Genomic DNA, 14,470 nt, shown 5'->3' on the forward strand with positions numbered 1-14,470 from the left:
AAACCTAGAATCAGTGTTCACAACTTCAGTAGAAAAGGCCAGGACTTGAAATCTAATTATAAAGCCCACACTCCTAATTACTAAATTTACTACATTACAATTCAAGAATTAATTATCTGTCTTCTGGCAAGACTAAATTCTTACATAAAGAGGGAAAAAATAAATACCTAATATTAAAATGTCACTCTCCTCACACTTTCATTAGTATTGAGCCTTTGTAGTATTATTATAAAAAGAATATTCTCAGCGGGGTGTAGTGGCACACGCCTTTAATCCCAGCACTCGGGAGGCAGAGGCAGGTGGATCTCCCTGAGTTCGAGGCCAGCCTGGTCTACAAAGTGAGTCCAGTACAGCCAAGGCTACACAGAGAAACCCTGTCTCAAAAAAAAACACAAACAAACAAACAAAAAACAGCAAATCTCTTGGAACATTTACATAGTATGTTTGAGTAGACAAAATGTGTAAGTTGTTCACCATTAACAGGTCTGTGTCATGAACCAACAACCAGCCTCTTTGGGCCTCAAATTTTCAGTCTTACAGGTAAGTAGTTAATTATGGTATCTTTAAGCTCTTTTTTTATTTTTGGTTGGGAGCCTAGCCTTTAAAGGCTGAGCCATCTCTCTAGGTCTAAATTCTTTAAAAAAAAAATCCATGTATTTTAACCACTTCTAAGACATTATTCTATATTGGGTTTGGGGTTTATTTGGGGTTTTATTGCTGTTTGGCTTTTTGATACAGGGTCTGTTATAATTCAAACTGGCCCTAAACCTCTAATCCCCCTGTCTCCAATTCCTCAAATGCCTGCCTCTGCCACCTCAGGGCTGGGATTAAAGGGGTGAGCCACCACCACAACTCAGCAGGCTTTTGTTTGAGACAGGGTGTCTCTCTGTCTCTCTGTCTCTCTCCCCTCTCCCTTCCCGCCCCCTCCTCTGCTGCCCTGACTGTCCTGGAATTTGCTATGCAGATAAGGCTGGCCTCTAACTCAGAATCACCCTGCCTTGCCCCTAGAGCGAGTGTTAGGATTTAAAGGTGTGGACACCATGCCCCACTGGAGGGTTTTGTCTTTTTCTAAAACGAACACTTCGAGAGCACTCTGAAAAAGCTTAGCAAGTAAAGTTTATCTGCAAGCCTCATGACCTGAGTTTGATTCTTGGAGCCTACAGTGGAGAGAACCATGTCTCCAAAGTTGTCCTCTTGAAACTTTTGTCTCTGAAGTGAGTTTTCTCGGCTTCCACCTGGAACCCAACACTCTAGCCTATGCACATAAAAATTTTTTCAATTTTAAAGATTTTTTTTTTCAAAAACTTCCAAACTTGAATCACACAGTATATACTCATTCTTTATTCAAACATACTAATCTGCTGTTAGGAAATCAGGAAAAAGACAGGCAGTGATTGAGTATACCTTTAATTCCAGCACTTGGGAGGCACAGGCAGGCAGATCTCTGAGTTAGAGGACAGCCTGGTCTACAGAGTGAGTCCAGGACAGCTAGGGATACACAGAGAAACCCTGTCTCGAACCACCATCACCACCCCAAAAAAGAAAGAAAAAGGAAAAAAAGGAAAGAAGAAAGAAATCAGAAAAGGCTGGGCACAGTGATGCATGCCTTTCATCCCATCTCTGAGTAAGCAGTAAGGTCAAAGCCAGCAAAGTAGGGCAAGACATGGTGGTACAGGCCTTTAACCCTAACATTTGGAGGTAGAAGCAGGAGAATCTGTGAGTTTGAGGACAGCCTGGTCTACATAGCAAGTTCCAGGACAGCCAGGACTAGAGAGACCCTGTCTCAAAACAACAAAAACCAACAGGTCTACAGAGTGTGTTTCAAGTCAACTAGGGCTACACAGTGAGACCATTTCTGAGATTTTTAAAAACAAAATGAGAAAAATCACTGAGGTAGGATGCCTATGGCACTGCTCACTCTGCGTCTTCATTTCAGTGCCAGGCATAGTGTATGTGTATTTTACTTTGATGAGAACAAGGTAACAAAGATAACAAACAATACAACTTCACGACTACACTGAGTACAGAAGAACTATAGACCTTTCTGTCCTAAACATATAAACCAATCTCGGAGCTGGAGAGATGGCTCAGAGGTTAAGAGCACTGGCTGCTCTTCCAGAGGTCCTGAGTTCAATTCCCAGCAACCACATGGTGGCTCACAACCATCTATAATGTGATCTGATGCCGTCTTCTGACCTGTAGGCGTACATACAGGTAGAGCACTGTATACATAATAATAAATAAACACCTCTTTAAAAAAAAGAAAAAGAAAAAAATTGTTGGACCTCAGGCATATGTACTTACTATACATAAAGCCCTGTGCTTGATCATAAACACTGAAAAACTATTTTTAAAGTTTTCAAATTAAGCCGGGCATAGTGGCTCACACCTTTAATCCCAGCACTTGGGAGACAGCGGATCGCTGTGAGTTTGAGGCCAGCATGGTCTACAAAGTGAGTCCAGAACAGCCAAGGCTACACAGAGAAACCCTGTCTTAAAAAACAAAACAAAACAAATTTTTTTCAAATTCTAGTTACATTATGTTTAACTACCTTTTTTTTAAAATCAAAATTGAGATGGGGTGGGATATAGCTCAGTGGTGGAGCATTTGACTACAATGAACACCCCAGGTTTTTGTTTTTGTTTTTAAACACACACACAGGGAGGGAGGGAGGAGGAGAGGGAAGGGACATAGTAGAGAATTAAAGGGAAACAAATGTAAAAGTTCTAAAGACAACAGATTTAACAACCCTTTAGATAAATACTACATAGAGTAACAGTCTTAGGGGTTCTGTCTACAACAGTAGTTTTCACCAATTGGCAATCACAAGGTATTTACTTGATACTGCTGACAAGGACAGTAGGTTTGGCAGCAGTAAGGGCATCCAATGTTAGACATTGGAGATGTTCATCTACACCTTTAGCACCGGAGAGCTGGTCACAAGAAATAACTGTTTGCCCGATACGAATAGTTCCAGAGTTCAGAACCTAGGCCTAAGGAAGGTACAGTGACTCACGCCTTTCATCCCAGGCAGGATTCAGGAGGCAGAGGCAGCCTGGTCTAAGCAGTTGAATTCCAGAATAGCCAGGACTGCACAGAGGACAGGCAAAAAGGGCACACCTGCAATCCCAGCACTCTGGGAGGCAAAGGTAATCTTTGTGAGTTCTAGGTCAGCCTGGTCTACAAAGCAAGTCCAGGACAGCTAAGGCTGTTACAGAGATAGTCTGTCTCAAGAAAGAAAAAAGGTAAAAGAAACTATGCCCTACAGAAATCAGCTACTTGCATATAAAAAAAAACATCTAGGCAGCTCAGACAGTGGTGGTGGGTGCCTTTAAGCCCAACACTTGGGAGACAGAGGCAGGCGGATCTCTGTGAGTTATAGATATAGTGAGTCCAGGATAACCAAGGTTACAGAGAGAGAGAGCCTGTCTGAAAAACAGAACAGAACTAGCAATAGAAGCGGCATTCTGTAAATGATGATGGCAATAATACAACCCAAAATATGATAAACTGTGGCTTAATCTGTTGACCCTCACAATCAACAATTCACCTGGATAACCACTCAAAAATTATAATGTACTTTAGGTAAATTTTCTATTCTGGGCAACTCTCAACCACTACATAAAATTCAGTCATATTTTAGAGTATCTAACAGATAAAAGGCCAATCTCCAAACAGTACATTATGAAAAAGAAAAGCTGCTGCCTTTGTACCATCCACATGTCTCAACACCTATAGGAGCCTGTACTCCATATCCACTCAGGCAACTTGCAACACACAGAGATGCCCAGGTTTAGCAATTTTCCATGAATCCTTTCATCTGTGCTGGCAAATGTCGCCCCTTCTGACACAACTATGACTGCCTCTCCACAATATCTGGATATTCACACACTTAGCAAATAACTACTTAAAGCCAACCTCCTATGATCAGAATTCAATGAGTGTCAGCTATCTTTGTTTGGATGGTTGGTTCAGGTTTTTGAGACAAGGTTTCTCTGTGTCAACAGCCCTGGCCATCCAGGAACTCCCTCTATAGAGCAGACTAACTCTGCCTATGCCTCCTGAGTGCTGGTAAACATAAAGGCATACAGCCACCGCAAGGCTATTTGTATTTTGTTTGTTTGTTTTTTTTTTTTTTTTTTGCTTGCTTGTTTTGCTTCTTTTTTGAGATGAGGTTTCCCTGTGTATAGCACTGGCTGTCCTGGAGTGCACTCTGTCGACCAGGCTGGCCTCGAACTCAGAGATCCACCTGCCTCTGCCTCCTGAGTACTTGGGACTAAAGGCGTGCGCCACCATCACCCAGCATCTATTTTTATTTTCTGAGGCATGATCTCTCTACGTATCCTTGACCATACAGGATAGAACTCAGAGAGATGTGCCTGCCTCTGCTTCCCCAGTGCTGGGATCAAAGGTATGTTCTGATAAGTCAGGTATCCTTACAGGGCATTTAAAAACCAAGCACTTAAAAGAAGTCATTAAGTCCACCATGCCTTAAAACACTACCATATGAATTAAACCTTGGTACACTGGAGAGTTACATGAGATGACATGGCAAAATAACTACTTAATAAGCTATTCAAGAGCCTGGCGGTGGTGGCGTACGCCTTTAATCCCAGCACTCAGTAGGCAGAGACAGGTGGATCACTGTGAGTTCGAGGCCAGCCTGGTCTACAAAGCCAGTCCAGGACAGCCAGGGCTACACAGAGAAACCCTGTCTCGAAAAACCAAAAAAGAAAAAGCTATTCAAAAGCTTACATTTATGCACTTAAAAAGGAAATATATAGACTGCATTATGGGTCTGTCATTGAGGTAAAAATTAATCAACACAGCCTACCTGTAGAACTGAATTGACTAAAACGTCGACAAAATAAAATACTGGTGAGGATAAAGCTATCTGTTGGTTGTGGTTTTTTACAATATTAAATTTTATCTGACTTTTTCCTAAATATTCTTTACAACATACTTTCTGGAAGATCCCCGCTAGTTTTATAGGCACCATTCTTGAAAAACTTTTGCTCGAATCTACTTTCTTCCTGAGAACTAGTGACAACTTTTTTTAATCTCATACATGAGAATGAGCTTTTAGTTTATGTACGGGTGTAGAGGTCAAAGAACAACCTTCTACCAGGTGGGTCCTCAGGTCTGAACTTAGGTCATCAGTCAAGCCACCTTTACCCCTGGAGCCATCTCCTCAGCCCCTCACTTGAACAGAATAGTAATTAAGACGCATTACTAGAGCCATACAATGCTGATAACCCTCACTTAAACACTGACTATCATCACACAAAGAAAAGAGAATAAATATATCCATTTTCTGAACAGTAACTTGGCACTTTTAAATTTAAAAAAGCATTAGAAGTCTAAAGACTTGTACAGCCTTATTGTGAAATTTAGGCTGCTAACAAAATCAGCTGTTATCTTTCATTAGGAATATATACCAGCAAGCCCAAAGTACTTTTGCTTATTAAAGAAAAAGTTAAAAACCACTGTTTAAAAATGTATGTGAATACAAGCATTCACACTTTTTCTGCACTGTTCCACAAAAATACAAAGTCATCCTTCCATTCAGAGTGCTGGCACATGAATACAGAGGTCGGAGTTCATGCTACATAAGACAGATCACTACTTCTTAGAATGTTCCCTAAGTCCACTGATATTGTCACTTCAGTCTTAAGTGACTTTCTACATGACTACTTGGAATGATGGGTACTTATCTGCAAACTCAGTAGCACAAATAAAGCTGGAGTGCTAAGAGACTTGTAACAATTACTCATGTGCTTAAAATGCCTAATTTTAAAAATTGTTACTGACATTATTGAGGTACCAAGCATACAAGAAAAACATAAATAGTACTACTATTAGACAATGCAATGTGAACCTTGGAAGAAATTTTCAGAGTTTTGTTTTTAAATTCAAATCACAGAAAACCTGGCATTCTTTTTTATGTAGGTCTACGAAGCTGCACTACTACTTGCACAACTAAATAAAATTACTAAGTCATTTTCAGTATTTCACATAAACATGGGCAGCAGTAATGTATCTAAATTCACAGGTAGTAGCAGAGTTGCTTTTTTTTTAATATGCTATTTTGTGCTATAATATTTTGCGTCACAACAAACCTAACTCAACAATGTGGATCTGGCGAAATCCCTTGTTTTTAATCGGCCTCTTTTCAAAAGTATGACTCCAGTTAACTATGAGGGACATCATAATGAAGTTTCACAGTTCAACAGTAGTCACAGGGGCCCCTAGGCGGGCCTCTCTGATACTGGTAAACACTATCTTTAAAATAAGCTACTCACACCCTCCTTTTTTTTTTTTCTACTTCAAAATCATTTACTATAACAAACAACTTCCCTTTGATGAGGGAAAAAAAAGCTTTAAATGTCAATAATGAGGCCTAGTTACTGGCTGGGTACGTGGAAAAGAGATAACTATCCAATTTGGAACTAATTTCCTATCTGTAGTGAAAACTGCTTCAACGCCCCTTCCCAATAGGATACTATAGCCCATTATGTCTCCACGGGTACCCCAACACTGTACTACTACTGTTGAGGAGTAAGTAACTAATTGTCTTCCTTTCGTCCACACCTAAGGACTCTGCAGGCTCCTTGCCCGAGGAGAAGCCATCGTCAGAGGCCTGGCAGACAATGTCCAGAGTACCCCTAAAACCGTGGGCCTGTGAGATGCGCTGCTGCCGGGCATCTAGTTACCACCTTTTCCCCTTCCCCCAACCCACTTCCCGGGTTTTCTCGGCCTACTCCTTCCCCACCCCACAGCCACACTTCCAGATGTTGCCGCCGCCTCGGGGCTCTCGGTAGAGCTCACGTGCCCCCGACGAGTGCTTCTGCTTCTGCCCCCCAAAACCTTTGGTCCTCCCCAGGCCGCCCGCCCGCCCGCCCGCCCGCGAGACCGTCCATCCCAGGGCCCGGGGAGGGGAGGGAAAGGCGGCGGGAGGAGGACGAGGAGGAGGAGGGGAGACGGCCGCTTCCCCACAGGCAGGAAGGCGGCCGCCGAGAGGCCAGCTGGGGCCGTCGGGGTCGCGGACGGCAGGGGCCCCCCGCCCGGGGCTGAAACGGGGGGGTGTCCGGTAGATCATGTCTGACCTCCTCGCTTTTCAGCACCTCCTTGAACTCCCGCTTGATTCGCTGCACCGCGATGTTGGCCATGTCTCTGCCCGCAGCTGATTCGTACCCGCCTCCTCCGCCACCGCCTCGACCACCGCCACCGCCGCCACCTCTTCCTCCACCGCCTCCTCCCTCAGTGGTTCAGACCCGAGCACACGAACGCTGCTGCCACTGCCACCCTCGCCGCCGCGTTCCCCCTCGGTGTAGAATCACCTCCGCGCCCGGCCACCAAAATGGCGCCGGGTCCGCGCATGCGCACCACGCTGACCCGGGCGGGCGGCGCAGCCGCTCCTGTGGCAGCAGCCCCCATACGTCTCAGCTGCGAGCCCGCGCCGCGCGTCTCGGACGGGGCTCCGGCCGCGTGGCTCCGCCCTGCCGGCGTCTGGGGCCAGGAGGGTGCGGCCTCCGCGCCGGTCAGCGGGGGTCTGGGCCCGTTTTACGGTGGGGCCTCGGGTCCCGAACCTCCGACCCGAAGTGGGAACCCCACCTGGAGGGCTTCCCCGGCCCCACCCGGGCCGAGCCGGGCTCTAACTCGGCCGGACCCCGAACCCTCGGGCTTGAGGTTCCGCCCTGGGTCTAGCCGAGGAAAAGGCCTCGCAAGAACTTGGCCCTGCCCGGCGTCCGTTGGTAAAAACCCCCGGGAAATCCGCTGCCGTAGCTTTTGTTCTGGAACCATGATAACGCAAACTATTATTTGGTCATCGGAGGTATTACAGCTGTATTAAGGTTGGGTAATGGTTGCGTCCCACTGGCTGTAATTGATAGAGGGATTGCCAGGGTGGGTTTAAACCCCCAGAAGTTAATCTTTGACCTCTTTAAATGATGAATTCTGAGCTGTGGAACGAATGTGTTTTTAATCCCTGGACGAATCCCTGGAGAGCTTGTTAGATGGCTAGCCTGTATCCCTAGAGTGTGGATAGGCCTAAGAATTTGCATTCCTAGCAAGCGCCCTGCTGCCTATTTTTTCATCACCACGCTGTGAGAACGGCTGAATTAAGCATGTGAAAAATCTGTATATATTATAGTGAAAGTTGGAAAAAAAAAAATAGGCACTCCTTCGGAGGATGAAGGAGCTTTAGACCTAAAAAGCCACTGGGAGACTTGAGTAAGTCGTGAGGGAATGTAATGGAAGAAAAGATCAACTTGTAAAATGTTTTAAATGAGCAGCAATGTTGAAAGGCGATTTGAAAAGTGGTTAGTGGAGTTTAAAGCAAATAATATAGTTTGGTGGCTGAGAGGTTCTTTGAAAATAACATTTTGAAATAATGAAGGTGTTATTTTTAAGGAGAGTAGGTTTCCTGTATTACTTCACTAATCAATCGGTTAAATGTTCAAAGACTACAAGCTGAGCGTGATAGTACACACCTGTAATCCCAGAAGCAGGAGGGTCATGAGTTCGAGACCAGCCCAACAGAACTGCCGGAACTGAGAAGATTTTACTCCCAGTTCTCTCCTGTGCCACGTCTGATGCCAGCTACGGTTCCCCCATCTGCGAAATAAGGAGCTTGTTTAGACTTCTAAGAGCTCAAAATATCCCAAAACATTTCTGACAAAAACTAGAAAAGATCTTGTAGCAGAGCCCCCTAGTGGTTATAAGGGGGGGTCAACTATTTCCTGTATAGCTAAACACTACAAAGAATGTTCACGGTGATACAGATTGAAATGCTGTAGGTGTTTGTGCCAGTACAACTAAAAGCACTTTTGATGACACGCTGCCAAACCTCAAGACGCTTAACAGTACTCAAACAGAGGGAACAAGTTAGGAAGGCCTGATAGTTTCTTTAAAATAAAGGGACCTGGTAATGGGATTTTCTGCGCTGAAGCTTGAGCCCAGGGCCTGTGCGTGCCAAGTATGTGCACTATGAATGGCCTACAGCCCAGGCAGGTTGTATGTGCGTGGTTTGTGTGTGTGTTTGTGTGTAGGCAGGCTCTCATTGTACAACCCAGATTGACCACAAACAGAAACCTCCTCTGTCTTAGCTTCCCCAGTGCCAAGACTAAAGATAGACACCACTACCCCAGGCTCTGGTTTGTGAGGGTTTTTTGTTTTTGGGGGTTTTTTGTTTTTATAAAATTAATTTATTTTTATGGGCATTGGTGTTTTGCCTGCATGTATGCCTGTGTGAAGGTGTTGGGTCCCCTTGGAACTGGAGCTACAGGCAAGTGAGAGGTGCCATGTGGGTGCTGAGAATTGAACGCAGCTCTTCTGGAAGGGCAGTCAGTGCTCTTAAACACTGAACCATCTCTCCAGTTTTGTTTTGTTTTGTTTCTAAACAAGATTTCTCTGTGTAGCCTTGGCTGTTCTGAACTCACTTTGGAGATCAAGCTGGGCTCAAACTCACAGAGATCCACCAGCCTCTGCCTCCACCTCCCGAGTGCTGGGATTAAAGGCGTGCGCCACCACCGCCTTGGCTTGTTTGTGAGTTTTTTAGTGCAGGTAATCATTTAGCTGCAATCCCACTTTTGGAATTCATTCTATTAACATTCTAGAAAACCAAAAGAAAATAACTAGTGGTGTCTGAATAATTTCCTGGGTGCTGTTATGCCAGTGTTAATTGCTTAGTCTTGGCAAAGCACCCTGTAATTTACAATCTCACATTAACAGAAGGTGAGTGAAGAGTATATATAACTCTCTGCTATCTTTGCAACTTGTCTGTAAATAATTCTAAACTGGGCATGATGGCTTACTCCCTTAACCTCAGCTGCTTAGGAAGCTAGGGCAGGGGAGTTTGAGATTAGCCTAGAGAAGGGGGGAAAAAGAACTTGTGGTCGAGACTTGACATTCCAGCTGGGCTGGTTCAGCAGCTTTGGCTAAGGGACCCCCTTAAGCCATATTAAAGAGATAGGTGGGACTGATTAGTTCTCTAATGAGACACTGTGCTTTTCCTTCCCAGAATCTCCACCCCTAGTGCAGGAGCTGAGGAGCTGAGTGGCAGCTATGCAGGGTTGTAAGTCTGCCCACTTTTCCATATCACTCAAAAAAGTGTAATTTTAGCCAGGTTTGTTAGCACAGGCCTTTAAGCCCAGCACTTGGGAGGCATAGGCTGGTGAACCTTCATGAGTTCAAGGCCAGCCTGCTATATGTAGTGAGTCCACGACAGCCAGGACTATTACACACTGAAACCTTGTCTTGAAAAACCAACCAAAAAAGGGGGGGAGGATGATTTTACTTCTCTCTGTTTGCTAAGCATGGTTTTCCTTAATACTCTTTCACCATTTTGGGCTTCCTTACTCATTTTATAAGGTTTCCCAGTGTATGGCTATTTATTCTCTGTGTGTCTGACCTCCATATCACCGTAAATGCCCTTTATTTTTTCCCTTCTCTTGCCTGCCTTGGGTTTTTTGTTTGTTTGTTTGTTTTTGGCTTTTGAGACAGGGTCTCACTGTAGCTTTGGCAGGCCCAGAATTCAGTGGTAGACCATATTGGCCTCGGAAAAGAGCCACCTACCTCTGCCTCCTGAATGGTAGGATTAAAGACATTGCTCCTCTTGTTTGTTTAAATTTATTTATTTTTATTTTATGGGCCTGTGTTTTGCCTCTGTGTGTGTGTGTGTGTGTGTGTGTGTGTGTGTGTGTTTCTCTGGAATGGAGTTACAGATAGTTGTGTGTGCCATGTGGGTGCTGGGAATTGAACCTGGGTCTTCTGGAAGAGCAGCCAGTGCTCTTAATTGCTGCACCATCTTTCTAGCCCCCTGGGTTTTGGTTTTTTGAAACAAGGTTTCTCTGTGTAGCCCTGGCTGTTCTGGAACTCACTATGTAGACCAGGCTGGTGTCAATCCTTCTGCCTCTGCCTCCCAAGTGCTAAGAGTAAAGGCAGAAACAAAAAAAAAAAAAGAAAAAGAAAAAAGAAAAGAAAAAACAGAAAGTGGCCCCAATAATATCAAGACCTTCGCTCAAATAATTTTTTTGAAATTATTCTACAAGAAAGAACTTAGGTTGTGTGTGTTTGTGTCTGTGCGTGCACTCGAGCGTGTGCCAATCACAGCATACCTGTGGAGGTCAAGGGCAATTCGGGGAGTCAGTTCTCCACTTCTACCATATGGGTCAAAGGATTGAACTCAGGTCATCAGCCTGGCAGTGTAGAGATAAATTCAGGTTGAAAACAATCAATTGAAGGGTCCGGATAGACAGACTTCACTCCTGACCAATAAAGTGCACTCAGAAGCTTGAGCCACTGAGACAGAGGCGCGCTGGGCTCTTATTCTAACGCAGGAGGTGTCTGTGTCTTTTCCTCATTAGTTGGCTGACATCCCACTCCGGGTTCTTAATTTAACTAATAAGAAGGAATTGGTGGAGAGGAAATGAAGCAGAGGGGAGGGGCCACCAAATCCCTGGAACCACCTCAAGCCTTCAACTTCCGCGTAAACAAGGGGGGGGGGGGGGAAGGATTATTTTATTTGCATAAAAAAATCTTAGAAGTGCAGGAGGGGATAAAAACACTTGAATTCTTTGTGGTAAACACAAGTTTTATAGCATTTGATTAAAAAAAGACATTATATATGATATTTCTACAGCAACAAGTAATTTTTACCCACTGAACCATCTCACCAGCCCCTAAATCTGGCCCTAGTAAACTGCTTCCTTTAGCACCACCTTCAGAAATGTCAATCAATTCATCCACAATGTTATGGCATTGTGAACCCCAAGTTGAGTCAATATATTGATTATGTTAGAGCCCTCATGATCCAACTGCCTGTAATACATTTGTATATGCAATATTTGTGAATCTTTAAATAGTACTTGAAAAATATGTAAGCAACTGAACAATGGTAGCTACCTTTGAGAAACAAAGTTTAAGTATTTGGGGAAAGAAAAATATTTATTACCAGTGAGTGCTGAGCCTGACAATTGTGTTCTATCCCAGAACTCACATGGTACAGAAGAGCTGACTCTTGCTATTTGTCTGACTTCCACACATGCCCTTGACATTTACACACATCACACACACACACACACACACACACACACACACACACACACACACACACGGAAACGTGGATGTTCACCCTATATCCTACTGCATTAGCGTAGATTCTGGCTTATTTGAGGCAGGGTCTCAATGTGTAATACAAGCTGCCCTCCAACTTGTGACCTCCTGCATATAGAAACTTTAGGCATGTAACTTCCACAGTTGCCTGCAAATTGTTTTCTTAATCTTCTCTGTGATTAAATGGGAAAGTGGTACTTTAATAAAATCTATGGAAAAGTATTTTCGTGATTGAGTTGTGAACTAAAAGCCACTTTATTCACAGAACGCAGTTTTTACTGAAATAATGACTCAGCATGCTATATATTATGTAGACTGGGTTATTTTTTTCCAAGATATATATTATTTTATTAATTTGTTCTTGTTACATCTCAGTGGTTATCCCATCCCTTGTCTCCTCCCATTCTTCCCTCCCTCCCATTTTCCCCTTATTCCCCTCCCCTATGACAGTTCCTGAGGGGGATTTCCTCCCCCTGTATATGCTCATAGGGTATCAAGTCTCTTCTTGGTAACCTGCTGTCCTTCCTCTGAGTGCCACCAGGTCTCCCCCTCCAGGAGACATGGTCAAAGGTGAGGCACCAGAGTACGTGAGAAAGTCATATCCAACTCTCCACTCTACTGTGGAGAATGTTCTGACCCTTGGCTAGATCTGGGTAGGGGTTTAAAGTTTACACCCCTTGTATTGTCCTTGGCTGGTGCCTTAGTTTGAGCGGGACCCCTGGGCCCAAATCTGCCTAACATAATGTCCTACTTGTAGGTTTCTAGGACCCTCTAGATCCTTCTTATTTGCCATTCTCCCATGCTTGTCTCATCTAGAGTCCCATTAGGATGTCCTCCCCACTGTCCCAGTTTCCTGTAGACTGGGTTATTTACTAGCTACTTAGTCTAAAGGAAGCAGGGAGATTGAGATATAGCTCCATGGTACAGTACTTTCCTGGTATGCGTAGCTCCCCATAGGGAATGTTAATTCAGAACGTGGATGCTCTGGCAAGAGATCACATCCAAAGATCTTCTAGGTCTGTGTAATCCAGCTGGCATACAAACACACCTTTAATCCAGGAGACAGCAGCAAGCAGATCTGAGTTCAAGGCCAGCCTGGTATAGAACAAGTATCAGGTAAAGAAAAGTTTAGGTCCAGGCGTGATTGTACAGGACTTCAATCCTAAACGAGGAAGGTAAAGTTAGCACCCATGTTTGAAAGTGATGTTTAATTGCATAGCAGGAAAAGTGATGAATCAGAAAGATTTGACAGAATAGGATATTCCCAGCTCTCATGAGAAGAGAGAGAGGGAAGCTACTTAAGGGGTCAGTGCAGAGAGAGAGAGGAGGAAGTTTTACCAGGAGAGTTTTACAAAGAGTTGAATGAGAGAGCAACCTAGACACAGGTGAAAAAAGAACAAGTCAGAGGATGAGAAGAAGCCAGAAGATTAGGAAAGACTGCTGAGCCAGATGTGGTGACATGAATCCCAGGACAGAGAGAGGTAAATGCAGGTGGATCTCTGTCTAAGCCAGTCTGGTCTAGAAAGCAAGTCCAGGATTGCCAAAGCTACACAGAGAAACCCTGTCTCAAACAAAACAAACAAACAAACAGAAAAGATTGGGGAGTCAGTTTGAGCCCAAACAGAGCAATTCAGGAGCCCATAGAAAAGCCAGAGTGAATAAACCAGCTGGGAGAAGAGTTTGAGGCAAAACAGCTGAGTTGAACCAGCCCGCCCAGATCTCAGAACAAGAAAGGGTGAGCTCACAAAGCCAGGCATGGTGGTGCCCATCTCTGATCCCAGCACTGGGGAGGGAGAGGCAGATGGAGCCACAGATCTGAGGCCAGCCTGGTCTACAAAGTGAGTCCAGGACAGCCAAGGCTACACAGAGAAACCCTGTCTTCAAAAACCAAGGGGGGAAAAAGGGTGAGCTCATTAAGCAGTAAGTCTCAGAGACTGAAAACATTCTAGGCCTATGTCAGAAGCTTCCAGGACTAGGCCTAGGTTAGTAGAAGCAGGCAGTAATCCTCCAAGACAATAACTGAACCAGGAGAATAAAAGTTACTTTTTCAGTTCCCTGGGTTTGATTACCACCATCACACACACACACCAAAAAAAGGCATAGTGGCTCACACCTTTAATCCCAGCACTCAGGAGGCAGAGGCAGGTGGATCACTGTGAGTTGGAGGCCAGCCTGATCTACAAAGAGTCCAGGACAGTCAGAGCTCTGTGGTGTAACCGAGAAACCATGTCTCGACAAAACAAAACGAAAACGAAAAACCATAAGCAAACAAACAAATAGCATGATGGTGACCTTTGTTAATCCCAGCACTCAGGAAGCAGAGGCAGATGGATCGCTGTGAATTTGAGGCCACCC

General features: G+C 44.4%; 2 protein-coding genes across 6 annotated transcripts in view; one reads left to right on the top strand and one right to left on the bottom strand.

The window, feature by feature from the left end:
- The window catches only part of UBE2K (ubiquitin conjugating enzyme E2 K), a 56,770-nt gene extending 49,435 nt beyond the window's left edge, over window positions 1–7,335 (bottom strand). For 3 of the 4 annotated variants that reach the window (XM_084797611.1, XM_084797610.1, XM_084797608.1), the window contains exon 1: window positions 7,108–7,335. In XM_084797611.1, coding sequence (XP_084653737.1) covers window positions 7,108–7,170 — 63 coding nt within the window. In that variant the 5' untranslated portion in view covers window positions 7,171–7,335. The remainder of the gene's footprint in view (window positions 1–7,107) is intronic. The other variant, XM_084797609.1, reaches the window with a different exon arrangement.
- Window positions 7,336–7,562: 227 nt separating this feature from the next.
- The window catches only part of SMIM14 (small integral membrane protein 14), a 71,212-nt gene continuing 64,304 nt past the window's right edge, over window positions 7,563–14,470 (top strand). Inside the window, exon 1 of one of the 2 annotated variants that reach the window (XM_084797615.1) lies at window positions 7,563–7,835. The gene's annotated coding sequence lies outside the window, so the exon portion shown is untranslated. The remainder of the gene's footprint in view (window positions 7,836–14,470) is intronic. The other variant, XM_084797616.1, reaches the window with a different exon arrangement.

The sequence above is a fragment of the Acomys minous genome (genome assembly GCF_964271855.1).
Source record: "Acomys minous genome assembly, chromosome: 10".
Taxonomy (NCBI): Eukaryota; Metazoa; Chordata; class Mammalia; order Rodentia; family Muridae; genus Acomys; species Acomys minous.